Source organism: Palaemon carinicauda, chromosome 33 (assembly GCF_036898095.1).
Source record: "Palaemon carinicauda isolate YSFRI2023 chromosome 33, ASM3689809v2, whole genome shotgun sequence".
Classification (NCBI taxonomy): Eukaryota; Metazoa; Arthropoda; class Malacostraca; order Decapoda; family Palaemonidae; genus Palaemon; species Palaemon carinicauda.
Window position 1 is genome coordinate 57,175,583 of NC_090757.1, and position 16,967 is coordinate 57,192,549.

Sequence of the window (16,967 nt, forward strand, 5' to 3'; positions counted from 1 at the left end):
AGACCTACAAGCAGTAAAAATTAGCATCGTTTTCTTGGACGACTTCATATATCCTTAGTAACTGTCACTCTTCAATGACCAGCAACCAAGTATCGTTAGGCCAGAAAGCAAACTTGCAAAATCCTTTTTACACACATATCACAGTCTTGAGAATTATTGTTTAATTAATAAAATCCAAGACAAGATAATAATAATAATAATAATAATAATAATAATAATAATAATAATAATAATAATAATAATAATAATAATAAAGAGGGGTCCAGCCGCCTGATTTCTTTTAAGCCATACTGATCTTTCGTTCCTTCTCGTCCTTCCCTCAAATCAGACTTATAAACAACAACAACAACAACAAAAACAATAATAAACGAGACGATATTGTAAGACTACAGTATAACATATTCAACCATATATTAACGGCATGTGTACATACATCATACATATCGGTAGTTTACAATATATACAATTTCTCAACGTTGAAATTCTCTCTCTCTCTCTCTCTCTCTCTCTCTCTCTCTCTCTCTCTCTCTCTAAAACGCAAGAAATTGCAACACGTAGTAACATTACAAAAGATAACTCGAATGTTGGTACCACAAGGTCTAGACCAACAGTATACTTAACGAAGCCTACACAAATGGCGTAATTATTTATCGATTTTTTTTTTTCAATATTTAACAGTAGATATATTTTTTCCGTTAACTGAGTAAGGTTTGCGATTTTTGTCATTACGTGAGTATACAGCGCTGCATAATCCAAAAGCTTTATCAGGCTTATACATTCGTTTCGTACATATGTTTGCATGTGCACACAGCTATAAGGCCACTTTATAAACATGTACAAAATATGGTAAACATAAGCTACGTTCACTATGAAAATGTATATATATATATATATATATATATATATATATATATATATATATATATATATATATATATATATATGTGTGTGTGTGTGTGTGTATATATATGTATATATATATATATATATATATATATATATATATATAAGTGTGTGAGAGAGAGAGAGAGAGAGAGAGAGAGAGAGAGAGAGAGAGAGAGCATGCCAGCTTATATGCGACAACTTTCAGATTATTAACACTGCGCACTAACTTTCCCCTTCATCTACTTTCCGTAAGTTGACAAGTTGCTCAAACTCGTGCCATTCAATTCGAATCAATTACAGCCCCTTCAATCCTCCTCCTCCTCCTCCTATGCAATGCGGAAGCTCCCTCGAACAGGAATGTTATCGAAGAAGGTTGCGCAAGACAAGTTTTCTTAATGTTATGATTCATGTTATGCCAGATATTCTCAGGGAACAAGTCTAAATTGTTTTAAACTTGCAAGCAAGGTAGCTAGTGAAGAAAAACATTGTAAAGTTTACAACATGCTATTACAGTTTGCTAGTACATACATACAACAGCAACAACTAGTGCAGTCATTTCTAGTCCAATTCAAGACAAAGGCCTCAGACATGCCCTTAGTTTTGTCTGGGGTTTGGCCTTTTTTATCACCTCGCTGGCCACTGCGAATTGGCGATGATGGGAGACTTTGGTCTGATCGCTCACGACAAACCAAGAATGGGGGGCCCTGATTAGAACAGCTTTGCTGAGCATGGTGATACGCAAACCCTTTCACCGCGTTAAGGTATCCCGACTCAGAAAGGGCATTAACACACACACACGCATATATATATATATATATATATATATATATATATATATATATATATATATATATATATACATATATATATATATATATATATACACATACATATATATATATATATATATACATATATGTGTGTGTGTTTAAGCTGAAAGATGAAATGAAATCAATAACAAAATAGAAATTCCTCTGAACACCTATAAAACTGAGAGCAAGAATCAGTAGACCTGAATAAATTATAACAAACAAAAGGGAACAATAACGCGCGTGACCAAACTTGACGCTGTCACGTAATGGCAGTGATACCTAACGTTGGGGAAGCCTTTTATATCTGCACTAAAATCAAAGGAGGTCACACACCATCATTAGGCAATGTGGGTCTTGTGCAGCCTGCCCCTTCATCCACCCTCCTCCCCGCCCAGTCCCTACCTTCCAAACCTACTACCTTTATAAAGAAGACCCCGGTAGGATTTCGTAGTCAAGAGGTGATCTAAATCACACACAGATGATATGATGTCCTTTGAAAATTAACCTTGTCTTAAGGGATTAATGTTGAATGGTTAAGTTGATCAACCAATTGTCAAATAAGTCCGTGCTCTCTCTCTCTCTCTCTCTCTCTCTCTCTCTCTCTCTCTCAGCAGGAAAAACAACAGTAATACAGTAATTTGCAAAGCTTCCCTTGGATTCCCGACCTTACTAATAAGTCATAAGATCAATGGAAATTAGGCCACTACGCACTCAGCCTCCATGAATAGTTAGAGAGAGAGAGAGAGAGAGAGAGAGAGAGAGAGAGAGAGAGAGAGAGAGAGAGAGAGAGAGAATTACAAATGTATACATTCTTATGCATTAGGCAGATTTATATCGCATTCTCTACCCTGTCTGTCATAGCAATAAGTACAAATGTCGACTGTAGTCCAGGCCTATTCCCCTTTGTTTACAATACTTGTTATATGATCAGCGGACACACAAGCTCGAATAATCTCTCTCTCTCTCTCTCTCTCTCTCTCTCTCTCTCTCTCTCTCCTCTCTCTCTCTCAACCGTATGCACACCATAGGGCAATGCCACAAATAAGCAGCTTTAAAAAAAACCGTGTTTATGTGTGTAGCCATATATACACCATTGAGCAATGCCACATAAATAATCAGCTCTTTGAGAGAAAAGGCCAAAAAAAAAAAAAAAAAAAAAGATGCGTTATATTACTGAGAACAATAGTCATACGAAACAAACACGTTCCAATGATGTGAAGACATAAGAAGAGTTAGGAAAGTGCAAGAATGTAATCAGTGCGATAAATAACAACTGCTCGATCAGAAGAAACAGGAAGTGCGTTGTTAGGTCAGCGAAGATGGGAAGGGAAAGAGACGGTGCTATTTATGATCACTCCATCTGGGAGTTAGAGAGGGTGGGAAAATAAAAGGAAAGGCAGAGAACATAATCTAAATTAAGACAAAGAATAAAGAATATTATAAGGAGTAGGAGGCGATATGCACCTTCACTCTAAACTTTGGTGGCCTCGTGTGTGTGTGTGTGTGTGTGTGTGTGTGTGTGTGTGATGTGGGGGTTTGGCGAATCTATTGATTCTAAACCTCATGCATCGTAAGTGCCGGGGGAGGCCTGGTCTCGTCGGGTGGGTTGGATCATAAGGTTTATGATGAATGCGACGCGATGACGTTATTTGGGTTTGCTCAATCAATTACACACACACGTTTGAACCGTGATGAAATGACATCGAATTCCTTTTTTTTTTTTTTTTTTTTTGCTGTGTAAAGTGGAAAGGTCTGTGTCACGCGTCAACAAGCCATTTAAGCTAATCTCTCTCTCTCTCTCTCTCTCTCTCTCTCTCTCTCTCTCTCTCTCTCTCTCTCTCTCTCTCTCATTAGCCAAAAGGTGTCCTTTATGTATAGCTTCTGCCACCAACCAGCTCTTCGTTTTAATTAGCCATTTGTAATCCTTCATTAGAGAGAGAGAGAGAGAGAGAGAGAGAGAGAGAGAGAGAGAGAGAGAGAGATTTATACTGCTTCTATATCTAAAATAAGTTTCAAGGGGAGAAACAAATTAACCAGCTTCGCTATACTCTACATTTTCCTTGAAACATTTCCAGGAAAAAGATAAGTTTGGTCAACTATTCCTTACAACTCAAATGACCAATGAGATTACGTTTATAAATACGAAATATGATGTAACAAATATCCACATTTTTACATCTAATTAAACAAGTGAAAACATTTTCAACGAGTCACCACTTTTAACGAAGAGTTAAACCACACTTTATATGCTCGCTAATAATTAACTTTGCAAACTATTCCCTACCATAGAGAGAGAGAGAGAGAGAGAGAGAGAGAGAGAGAGAGAGAGAGAGAGAGAGAGAGAGAGAGAGAGAGAGAGAAAATTTTTTTATGCTGGCCAGAAAAGTCTTACAAAGCGAGAACATAAGAAAAAACATTAAATCGTTGATTCTTGAAAGGTACTCATAGAGACAATTTTCTTTGCAGCGTACGGCAAGGTATTCCTGGTACGTAAGATCTCCGGGAAAGATGCGGGTAAATTGTACGCCATGAAGGTACTGAAGAAGGCGACTATCGTACAAAAGAAGAAGACGACAGAGCACACGAAGACGGAAAGGCAGGTCCTGGAAGCCGTCCGTCAGAGCCCCTTCCTCGTCACCCTTCACTACGCCTTCCAGACAGATGCCAAGCTCCATCTCATTCTAGGTTTGTACTTATACACTGAACGTGATTGTGAATAACTATGTTAAGGATGGCACTTTATTATCATCATCATTATTATTATTATTATTATTATCATTATTATTATTATTATTATTATTAAATGCTAAGCTACAACCCTAATTGGAAAAGCAGGATGCTATAAGCCCAGGGGCCCCAACAGGGAAAATAGCCCAGTTAGGAAAGGAAACAAGGAAAAATAAAATATTTTAAGAACAGTGACAACATTAAAATAAATATTTCCTATATAAACTATAAAACTTTAACAGAACAAGAGGAAGAAAAATTAGACAGAATAGTGTGCCCGAGTGTACCCTCAAGCAAGAGAACTCTACCCTAAGACAATGGAAGACCATGGTACAGAGGCTATGGCACTACCCATGACTAGAGAACAATGGTTTGATTTTGGAGTGTCCTTCTCCTAGAAGAGCTGCTTACCATAGCTAAATAGTCTCTTCTACCCTTACCAAGAGGAAAATAACTACTGAATAATTACGGTGCTGTAGTTAACCTCTTTGGTGAAGAAGAATTGTTTGGTAATCTTAGTGTTGTCAGGTGTATGAGGACAGAGGAGAATCTGTAAAGAATAGACCAGACTATTCGGTGTATGTGTAGGCAAAGGGAAAGATCCGTAACCAGAGAGAATGATTCAATATAGTACTGTCTGGCCAGTCAAAGGACCCCATAACTCTCTAGCGGTAGTATCTCAACAGGCGGCTGGTGCCCTGGCCAACCTATCTCTCAAATGTAATAGAGCAATGAGTGAAATGCTAAATGTAAAAAACGTCCTGTAGAGAGTAGGGTTCCCCTGCAATATAGGACCAGAAAAGCAGGCCTTAAAGTAATTAATGGGCACAAAATTGCTATCACCAAAAGCTATAAAAACTACCTCGCACTGTTAAGTAATGATGATGAAATTGCACTTCTAGTTTTTTTTGGAAAATCACTATCATGAAGTCACGTTCAATTCCTTGTGTAAGAAGTGAATGATGAAATTACATTAAATGTTTCTTTTTACAATTTCTCATTATACATTTGTAACTATTTCCTCATGCCTATCGAGTTCAGCTTGCCATTGTTGTTAAATGGAATTTGGAGTAAGCAGAACCTAATTGGCAATTTATTCCCCACATACTCACGTCCCTGATTATACACGATATCTTAGGATAGTCGTTCCAGAGGTTAGAACCCCGTGATACCTGATGGTAATTCTCTTGTAATATCACTCACAGAAATATTATACAGTAGGAAGCTGCCTAAAGGAACTTCCATCAGGACGACATGCCTATCTCACCCAAAAATAGATTTTCCCTACATCAAAATCCGTTTCATTCCCCACATACTCTTTTTCTTAGGGCGAGCCCTTAATTCTTTGCCTAATTTCATTTCATTTCATTACAGACTACGTCAGCGGTGGAGAATTATTCACACATCTTTATCAGCGGGAGAGATTTCGAGAGGATGAAGTCAGGTTGTACATAGGGGAGATCATCCTCGCCCTTGAACATCTGCACAAAGTGAGTACAATGCAGTGTAATGCTACATTTAATGTTTTATATTACTGTTAAACTGTTAGTACACTGAATAACTGAATTGGCACTTAGTCATATTTGGTCAACAATTGACAACAGTTACTTTATAAAGAAATATAAAGAAGAAATAATCGTATTACTGTAAATTTGTTTTTCTTATAAATTGATTGATCTTATAACACACGGAAATAAATCTATAGGAAATATTGAAAATATGTAAAAAAAAAAAAAAAAAAAAAAAAAAAATCGCGATCCCATAATATCCAATGCTTTCATGATACAGTAACTTATCGAACACTAAAATGTTAGTTGTTGCTTCCCTTGAAGAAATTCTGATGCAGTACTGACATATGCTAGGCTACAATTGTTGAAAAAAAAAATCCACCAGCATTAACAGATGTATTGTCTCTTTCAGTTGGGCATAATCTACCGTGATATCAAGCTTGAAAACATTCTCCTGGACTCTGACGGTCATATTGTCCTAACAGACTTCGGCCTAAGCAAAGACTTCCTACCAAATGAAAAGGAACACAGAGCCTACTCCTTCTGCGGGACAATAGAGTACATGGCTCCAGAGGTTGTCAGAGGAGGATCACATGGCCATGATCAGGTTTGTTGACTATATTACCGTAATAAATATGAAATGTAATAATCTTTTCATTAAGGCACTGATTGTTCTGAAGAATGAAGAGGAGCAAAAGACAACTGAGGTCACATATAGTCATTATATTTATATACCGCAAATATACTGACAGCCACATTAAAGATAAATCCTGATTTAACGCTTTTGAAAATATTGCTTATTAGCAATGGAGGTCAACTAGAATAATTATAATGATATGGTAAGTTACTGACAGCCAATTTTTAAAAAATCCTCTTTTTAACAATTTCGAAAAATTATGCTTCTAGCAAACAAACCTTTTAGCAACTGAAGTAAACTATAATAATTACATTTACATAATTTAAGTTACTGACGGCTAATTATTAGAAAAAATCCTCTTTTTAACGATTTTTAAAAACATTGTTTTTAGCAACTGAGGTCAACTATAGTAGCTACATTTATATACCATTAGTTACTGACGGCTAATTATTAAAAAATCCTTTTTTTAACAATGTTTAAAAACATTACTTTTGTTTTCATATATGTTACCACCTAAAGCTAATAAATGACCTGATGTCTTGCATTCAGGTATCAATGTTATAATTACCTACCCTTTTTTTTCCAGGCTGTTGACTGGTGGAGTGTTGGAGTATTAACTTATGAACTTTTGACTGGAGCTTCACCATTCACTGTAGAGGGAGAGAAAAATAATCAGCAGGAGATCTCAAAGTGAGTACATGAGCTCCTCACAAACAATCAACAACTTGAATAAGTCAATGTTAATGAAATCTAAGATCGAATAATTAATTCTCATCATTATATAATAATTATTATCGATTACTGTATTTAGTAATAAAACTGGTTTCATTTCTCATACAACTAGGAATACCGTATGTTCAGTTAAATAAACCCCGTAAAACTAGCTTAAAGATCCACTTCATTGTGCTACATAATTTTCAACTAAGGTTATTCTCATTTATCATAAAAAAGAATGGGCAAAATTAAATATAATGTGTGTTATGTGGCTGGAATTTAGTTTCCTTAAGTCTTTCATTTTTCTTTTGTCGACAAGAATGGTATGAGCATGAAAACTTGAAATTAACTTTGCTTATCAAAATGAAATTTGATTGCTAACAGAATATTATTTTCATGCTGTTTTCCTAATAACCAAAACTTTTTCACAGGAGGATTTTAAAAACCCAGCCACCCCTTCCTGCCGACTTATCACCTGAGGTTCGTGACTTCATTTCTCGCTTACTTGTAAAAGATCCCAGACAAAGATTAGGAGGAGGACCAAGAGATGCTGATGAACTCAAAGAACACACATTTTTTAAGGTAAGTTCATAAAAAATATTACTACCAAACATTATGAGAAATAAGAATTCTGGACAAAGCCCAACTTGATTACTGTACTGAACATCAATTTGCCCAAAGATCTTGAGGTGAAAGCTTCAGGTCAAAAGTAAAATGTTAAACTAATATTAGAAGCTAGTAGAGTAACAAGTAGTCATTAACAAAGGTGTGCATCACATATTGTAAAATAAAATTAATACAGTAATGTATAATTTTACCTGTTGTTGATGTCCAGTAGATTTTAAAATAAATTTTTTGGGTCCATAATTAGTTTTTGCATCATACCATTTAACCTAAAATCATTTTCAAGTACTGAACAGTGTTTTTTTTAATGTAGGCAAAGCAACAAACCAGATCTGTGTTATTTCCTATTCATCTAACATAACTTTATTCCACAGAACCTCAACTGGGATGACCTTGCAAAGAAGAAAGTACCTGCACCTTTTGTACCCCGAATCAGTAATGAACTAGATGTTAGTAATTTTTCTGAGGAATTCACTGCAATGATTCCTCAGGACTCTCCGGCCATTGTTCCTCCTGATGTAGATAAAATATTTAATGTAAGTTTCCAAGCAATAATTTATTTCAATGTGCATTGTGATAGTTTGAAACAAAGTTGATGAAGTATGGTCTGCCATACCTAGAATAAAATGAAAACACTATTTTAACAATTATCATCAATAATTTATCAATAATTATTGTTTTTCTTTTTTTCACAGGGTTACTCCTTTGTAGCCCCATCGATTCTCTTTACCGAGAATGTTGTTAGTGATTCTCTATTCAAAATGTCTCCAGAAAGGAAACCTTCAACAAACAATCTAATGGCTTGTAGCTTCAGGGTAAGAATAAATACTTTTTAATTTTTTGCATGAACAAATTTAATGTTCAATGACACCAATATGATCAGGTGTCTATTGTAAAGTTCAGCAATGAAATTAATTTAAGTATGTTGTTTAAATACAATACATAAAGGAACTGAAAAGAAAAACATCAAACAAGTTTTGGTTTCATGCAGTGACTAGTAGCTCATTAGTTCATGTGAAAAGTACTTTTTTTAAATCTCATTTAATTAATGTTGATATTTTTTTTCAGGATTCTCCATTTTTCAAAAACTATGAGCTCGACTTGAGAGAAGGTATCTTGGGTGATGGCAGTTTTAGTGTTTGTCGTAGGTGCATCCAAAAATCTACTGGGCGACCTTATGCCGTGAAGATTGTTTCTCGGAGACTAGAATGCCAGCAAGAGATTAATCTTCTATTAGCATGTCAAGGACATTCCAATATTGTTTCCTTCCACGAAGTCTTTTACGATGAAGTGAGTATACTCTTACCAAGACAAGTTATGATATACAGCATTAAATGTATTAAAAAAAACATTCTGTGGTGCATCTTTGGAAATCAAATTACAATACTGCACTGGAAATTTCATTCTCGTCAGTAACCAATGTTATTCTCATCAAGATATACCATCCCATTATGTTCAAGAATTTTAATGAATAGTATGCTTTCAGTATACAATGCTTCTATCATATTTTTCTATATATTGTATTTTAAAATAATCTCAATTACCAAAATTTTTCAAAAGGTGAAGCAATCTAGCCTACTATTCTTTGTACAATAGTTTATACCATATCAAATACTAAAAGACTAATAAAAAAATTAATACGAAAAATTTCATTTGCATTACAATCAAGTAACTATGTATTATATTTCAGGCGCACACATATATAGTTATGGAGCTCCTGGAAGGGGGTGAACTACTTCAGAGGATCCGAAAACACGAAAGGTTCACAGAGGCACAAGCATCAATCATAATGCGAAGTTTGGTCTCTGCTGTTCATTATATGCATAAAAAAGGCATTGTTCATAGAGACTTAAAACCTGAGGTAATTAATTGATTTTTCACTTCATGATCATTCAGCCTTTTAAAAAATACAGTAATTCATATAAATTTTATGATGTTAGAAAATATTTCAATAAAAAATTTTCCAATATCCCAAATGGGTCATGACTACTCTATATCTCAAAAATAAAATTATTTATTTCTAAACTCACTAATTCCTTTACAGAACCTGCTGTTTAAGGATTCTTCTGACGACTCTGTAATAAAGGTTGTGGACTTTGGCTTTGCTCGAATGATGCCAGACAAGGAAAAGGATGGAAATATGAAAACTCCTTGCTTTACCCTTCATTATGCTGCCCCTGAAGTACTGAGGCAGGCAGTACAGAAAGGAGCTGCTGGTTACGACGAAACGTGTGACTGGTGGAGTCTAGGAGTTATACTGGTGAGTGTCAGCAGATATCAAATGATTCATGCTGTCTTTTTACGATATAGTGCACAAAACCGATTTTAAATGTGTATACAGTACTGTACATTGCAGCTAATATTCATATATAATATTTGCTGTACTTTAAAATAAATGAAAAATTTATTTGTAGATGTAATGTAATTATCACTATGTAATATTATACACATAAATGAAAGCATTTTTGTTTCTAAACATTAGAGAAACAATGCATCGTTGACTATTGTACTGCATTGATATTATACTGCTCCTATTCCAGTATTGATACTTTTCAACATTTGGTATGAATGAATCTAACTAATTATTCTGTATTTCAGTACACTATGCTATCTGGCAGAGCACCTTTCCAGTCTCGAAGTAAAGATGACACATCCTCAGATATTATTGCTAGAATCAAGGGTGGAAGTTTTGATATGTCTGGACCAGAATGGCTCACTATTTCATCACAAGCCAAAAGCTTGATCAAAGGTAAGGTCACATGAATAATGTATATTTTCCTCATCAAGTACTGGTGTCCTGTATTTTACTTTTTTATGGTAACTTACAGTACATCATTAATTATTTCATTTCCATTTGTTACCTTTTTAATACACTAGAGAGAATTTTATAGACACTCAGAATAACTTACCAATTTTAATAGAATTTTATAGACAAAGATAAAAATTTCTCAGTTTTAAAAGAATTTGATAGACAACCTATGGTCTAAATTAAACTTCATCAGATTAAAGAAATAGTACAGTAAAATACTTGATGTGCTGTACCCCACTTTACTAAGTACAAGCTTTGAATTTAAAATATTGTACAGTACCTTATAACAATAATTCCTGATTGGGGTAATAACAGAAAGTGACCAATCAGTTGATGCATAAGATCCGCAGGCTTACTGCTGACAACAATATCTCTCGGTAATCTACTACAAACTTTAATTAAAGAAAGGAACATTGATTTTGTCATAATTTCTAACACAGAACAGTAATTACCGGTATAGGGAAATATTTTCCTTTCTGTGTACAGAACTATATTAAGTATTTTACAACTTTTGACATCCATTACTGTACTTCAATTTATCATGGATATGATTTCCCACAGGATTACTTACAGTAGATGCCTCAAGAAGACTTACCATTTATGACCTGCTTCAAGATGAATGGTTACAAGGAGGTCCACCCTCTGTATTTTCTGCAACACCTCTAATGACCCCAACAATCCTCAGTGCAAGACCAACACTCAAAGGTCCAGTCTCAGCAGAAGCTGGGGTCAAGCAAGCTTTTCATGCATTCCATATGGCTACTAGAGAAGGTTTCCGATTACTAGTAAGTACTGTACTGTACAGTATACAGTATAATTCTTCCATTTGACCTGTACACTGTAATGTTCTAGTTAAGTAGTATTCATGGTGGCTAGAATAAAATGTAGAACTTCCTTTCTGACTAATGTCACAATTATCTAGATTAAAAACATTGCAATATAACAGCTTTCTCTTCCTCACAAGTTTGAAAGTATATTAATACTACAGTACTTTTTTTCACAGGATGTGAGCAATGCTCGTTTAGCCCAACGGCGAAAAAACAAAAAGTCTTCAACTGATGCCCGCAGCCATTCTTCTACCTCATCCCTCTCCTCTACCTCATCATCGTCTTCCCTCACATCTGTCCGTACACCTAGTAAATCCGACCGATGTAGTTCCTCGCTAGGTGTTACACCAAGGAAAGAGGAGAGTGTCTTTGACTTTGGGGAAGCAAGAGTCAAAGCTTATTTATCAAGTATCGAGTCTCCTTCTGAAATGGCATTCCCTGCCACCCCGAGCATGGTCCTCACATTACCGAGCCCAAGATCCAAAGCAAGTTCAAAAGGTTCTTTGGGTTCATTTGACTTTTCTAGAAGTGACAAATCTATAGAACCAAAGCCAAAGTCCGAATCCTCCATAGGTTTGTCACCGGAAGTCAGTTCGCCCAGTAGTTCAACTGTGTCTTATAGGAAACAGGAACAGTGCCTTGTGTCTCAAGAACAATGTAATGTTAGTGAAATGAAAGAAAACGTCACGGAGACGAGAAGTCCTGAGACGTCTTTCAAATCCTCCATGTGCCTATTAGGTGATGAATTTTCTGGCCCACAGACTAGATCACGGAAAAGAAAACTAGAAAAAATCTGTGATGCCGATGTGACTGTAGTCAAACAAGTGTTCAAAAACAGAAACACTCGTAGTAAAAGGTTTGATACGATTGTTATAGATGACTGATGTGTGAAAGGTATTTAAGGCATTACTGTATGAGACACTTTCCAAATTCTGACTAAGAGTATTTTATGTCTTAAGCTTAAAGCTGAGAGATTGCTTTATTATTATACAGTATAACTGAATGTAAATTATATAAATAAAAAAAATATATATATATATATAGCTGATCTGATATGTAAATACAGATTACAATATTATAACATTTATGCTCTAAAGTACATTATGTAGGACTTTACATGTGCAATCAGAAAAAAACCCATAAATATAAAGCACTTTGAAAATGCTATCATGTCTTATTATCCTTTGTGAAAACTAACAGCAATACGTAAGTACAGAACTTTTGAATCGCAAATAAAGGCAGCTGGATAAGTACAGTATTTATATTATATTTCTGAATTAGGTCAAGTTAGATAGGACTACTGTACTACAGTATTTGATTTTCCATCATTATCTAACCTTAGTTTGAAAACCAAGATTCTACAAGCCAAAGGGCTCCCACAGGGAAAGCAGTCCAGTGTGGAAAGAAAGAAATATGAAGTTTTTATGATAAAACAAAGTTTTATGAATACTTACCTGGCAGTTATATATATATGGCATAGTCTCTGACGTTCAGCAGAATTTTTAAAAAATCGCGGCAACCGCCGTGTGGTGGTTGTGCGGTTAGGTGGTTAACAACCCTTACAGGGTGGTACTTGGAATCATTCCCGTTTTCTGTTCCTCAGATCATCTTTGCCCGACCTGTCTCCTGACGGGAGGTGGGTGGGCCTTAAAATATATATATAACTGCCAGGTAAGTATTCATAAAACTTTGTTTTATCATAAAAACTCCATTTTTATGAATAGAACTTACCTGGCAGTTATATATATATAGCTGATTCACACATTTGGAGGAGGGTGACAGACAGTAAACATCGTTGGGGAAACAACAAAAAGTTGTAGGATAAAAAACACCTTGATTCCTTACCTGCTAAGGTATCTGACTTCAAAGGTTCCTGCCTCTTGCGTCGCTTTCCCTTAGGAGTGTCAGCCAGGAGTGGACCTGACATGCTGAAAACAACTCAATCGAGTCTGTCAACGGGGTGAGACCAACAACTTGACAAGACTTCAGAACTACCTTTGCCCCTTATATTAAAAACTGCAACCTTACTAAAACTAACCACCTAACCTTGCAGAATAGATATAAACTATCTAACTAGACTGAGGGTACTGTACCACAAGTTGACGTCCTCAGACAACCGTAAAAAACACCAACCCACACAGGTATACAAAAGCTAAGGTTGAGGGGAGGTAGTAACTCCTTTGCCTAATACAAAAGCCGTAGCTACGTATGGGCCCAAGGTGTAACACCTTTCATAATCCACTCTTACCTCTCTGAGGTAATGAGAGGCGAACACAGAGTTGCTTCTCCAGAACGTTGCATCCATAATTTGCCTAACTGACATATTCTTACGATATGCCAGCGAAGTAGCAATAGCTCTCACTTCGTGAGCCCGTACTTTCAAAAGGCTGAAGTGCTCTTCCTCACACGAGGTGAGCTTCTCTTATAGTCTCCCTCAGGAAAAATGACAAAGCATTCTTTGAAAGGGGTTTTAGCAGATCTTTCACTGAGCACCATAAGGAGTTAGATGTGCCTCTAACATTCTTAGTGTGAGACAAATAAGCTCTAAGGGCTCTAACTGGACAGAGGAGCCTCTCCTCCTCTTGACCCACTAGATTAGTGAGGTTAGGTACCTCAAAAGTCCTCGGCCAGGGTTTTGATGGGTTCTCGTTCTTGGCGAGGAAGTCAATCCTTAAAGCACATACCGCTCCATACTGATTGAAGCCCACTTGTTTCTCAATAGCATAAACCTCGCTGACCCTTTTAGCTGTGGCCAGAGCCATCAAGAAGAGGGTTTTCTTCATAGCATCTCTAAGAGAAGCTTGCAAGATGGGTTCGAACTTCTTGGTGCAAAGAAACTTCAGAACCACATCCAGGTTCCAAGATGGGGGCATTAACCGAGCCTGCTTAGTTGTCTCAAAAGACTTCACGAGGTCTTGCAAGTCTTTATTTTGAGACAAATCTAAGCCTCTATGCCTACAGACAGCTGAGAGCATACTCCTATACCCTTTAATTGTGGATACTGCCAGTTTAGCATCCTGTCTGAGGGATAACATAAAATCTGCAATTTGACTCACAGAGGTAGTGGTTGAGGAAACTTTGTGCTGCCTACACCAAGCTCTAAAAGTTTCCCACTTAGATTGGTAGACCCTTTGTGAAGAGACCCTCCTCGCTCTGGCGATAGCTTTTGCAGCTTGCGCCGAAAATCCTCTCGCTCTGACAAGCTTCTCGATAGTCTGAAGGCAGTCAATTTGAGAGCAAGGGGGTTTTGATGATACCTCTCGAAGTGAGGTTGTTTGAGAAGCTTTGGACTTGCAGGAAGGCTTCTTGGGAAGTCCACCAACATGTCCACCACTTCCGTGAACCATTCTCTTGTTGGCCAGAATGGAGCTACCAGGATCATTCGTCCTGATTTGAGGAGAGCGAATCTCCTGACGACCAGATTGATGATCTTGAATGGGGGGAACGCATGAGTGTCCATCCCCGTCCAATCCATCAAAAAAGGCGTCTATCACTATTGCCTCCTTGTCCAGGACTAGGGAGCAATAGCTGGGGATCCTCTTGTTCTGGTTGGAGGCGAAAAGGTCTATTAAAGGTCTCCCCCTTAACTTCCAGAGACTCTGACAGACCTGCTGGTTGAGGGTCCATTCTGTGGGAAGAACTTGCCCTTTCCTGCTGAGCATGTCTGCTCTTACATTCCTCTGTCCCTGTATGAATCTTGTTAACAGATCTATCTTGTTTTCCTTCGACCATAGAAGGAGCTCCCTTGCTGTTTTAAACAGAGACATAAGAGTGAGTTCCCCCTTGCTTCCTGATGTAAGCTAGAGCCGTGGTGTTGTCTGAGTTGACCTCCACTATCTTCCCTGACACTGAGTCTTTGAAGGCCTTTAGCCCTAACAGAATTGCCATCAACTCTTTTCTGTTGATGTGCCATCCGATCTGACTTTTTTCCCAAGAGCCTGAGACCTCCTTGCTTCCTAGTGTTGCTCCCCATCCTGACTCTTGACGTGTCTGAGAACAACACTAGGTCTGGTTTCTTCTTGTACAGGGAGATCCCTTCTCCTAACAAAGCTGGATCCAGCCACCAAATCAGAGGATCCTTGACTTCTGTTAGAATGGGGAAGGAAAAGGAGTCTTCCTATGTCTTCCTGTTCCACACCTTTGATAGGAAGTGTTGAAGAGGTCTGAAGTGCAGTCTCCCCAAAGAGACAAACTGTTCAAGCGAGGAGAAAGTTCCCAGTAAACTCATCCACTCCCTCGCTGAGCACTTCTGTTTCTTCAAGAATTCTCGGACCTTCTCGAGGCACTTGGTCTGCCTCTCCTGGGAGGGAGAAGCCCGAAAATGAACTGAATTCAGAACTATCCCCAAATAAAGAATAGTCTGATTCGGCTCGGTCTGAGATTTCTCCCTGTTGATGACAAGACCCAGTTCTTGAGCCATCATGAACGTCTTTTGTAGGTCCTCCAGACATTTTTCTTTCTACCCTGATCGTATCAACCAGTTGTCCAGATAAAAGGATACCCTTATCCCCTCTTGATGAAGCCAGCCTGCCACGTTCACCATTACCCTGGTGTAGGATATGCCACAGCGTTTTACGTTTTTAGTTAAGTTGGCGCTACACGTTTTCTTTGTTGATTATAAGGATGAGGAGATAAGTGAGCGTCGGGATTGCCTGATGTTTGTTTTGTATTTAATTATATACTTATGTGCACTATTTTGAATTGAATATTTCTATTGAATGGAAAACTGTATACATATTTTGTTTACTTTTTATATGAAAAAGAAGTATTGAGTTGGTACTGAAAAATATTGTATTGTTATTGTTGGCATCTGCCCAAAAGGCCGCGATTTATGCCCGCCTTGGCGGCTGGCGCCTTTGTTCAGTTCAGCGTGGGCAGGCTCTGGAAAGCACATGGAATTTCTGCATGCTGTGGTTCTGCAGTATTTGTGGTGTGCTGAGCTGCCCAGTGTACTCATCATAGTATTAAGTGACCAGTGTTGCTGTTAGCTAGGAGGCTGAATGCATCTGGTGGTACAGCAACTTGTACCAGTGGTTATCTGAGAATTTTAGCATTAGAATCGGCGTCTGGAAAATGTAAGTTTATTTTCTATGTTAAGTGAACCTTACCTGTGGAATTACTGTATTGTATTTTACATCATTTACATTATTTTTGTATTTACATGATATTTACAGTATATATAGTGTTTACATGAATATTTACATTATTTTTTTGTATATTTATTGCTGCTTTTGTTTGCAGCGTCAAACCTCGCTGCTTTGATGGAATATATGAACACCACAGAGGAAGAGTGTTTGACTTCACCCTTAGTAAAACGCCGATATTCAGAACGTAGCTGCACTGGAGGTGCAGTGTTCTACAGTTTGACGAATACTCCAGCCTGGGTCAAGTAACGCCAGCGTGGGACAAGTGGACTTCGTCAGC

The 16,967-nt window shown here is 37.2% G+C and overlaps 1 protein-coding gene across 1 annotated transcript; it reads left to right on the forward strand.

Annotated features, from left to right (window-relative positions):
- Nucleotides 1-4,167: 4,167 nt before the first annotated feature.
- On the forward strand, nucleotides 4,168-12,672 carry LOC137625957 (ribosomal protein S6 kinase alpha-5-like). The gene is made up of 13 exons (XM_068357021.1): nucleotides 4,168-4,382; nucleotides 5,799-5,914; nucleotides 6,345-6,539; nucleotides 7,156-7,259; nucleotides 7,715-7,865; nucleotides 8,282-8,443; nucleotides 8,603-8,722; nucleotides 8,976-9,197; nucleotides 9,598-9,768; nucleotides 9,952-10,167; nucleotides 10,506-10,656; nucleotides 11,278-11,501; nucleotides 11,720-12,672. Exons 1-13 carry the CDS (start codon nucleotides 4,226-4,228, stop codon nucleotides 12,425-12,427), a joined length of 2,697 nt encoding a protein of 898 aa, XP_068213122.1. The 5' UTR covers nucleotides 4,168-4,225; the 3' UTR covers nucleotides 12,428-12,672.
- The last annotated feature ends 4,295 nt before the right edge of the window (nucleotides 12,673-16,967 follow it).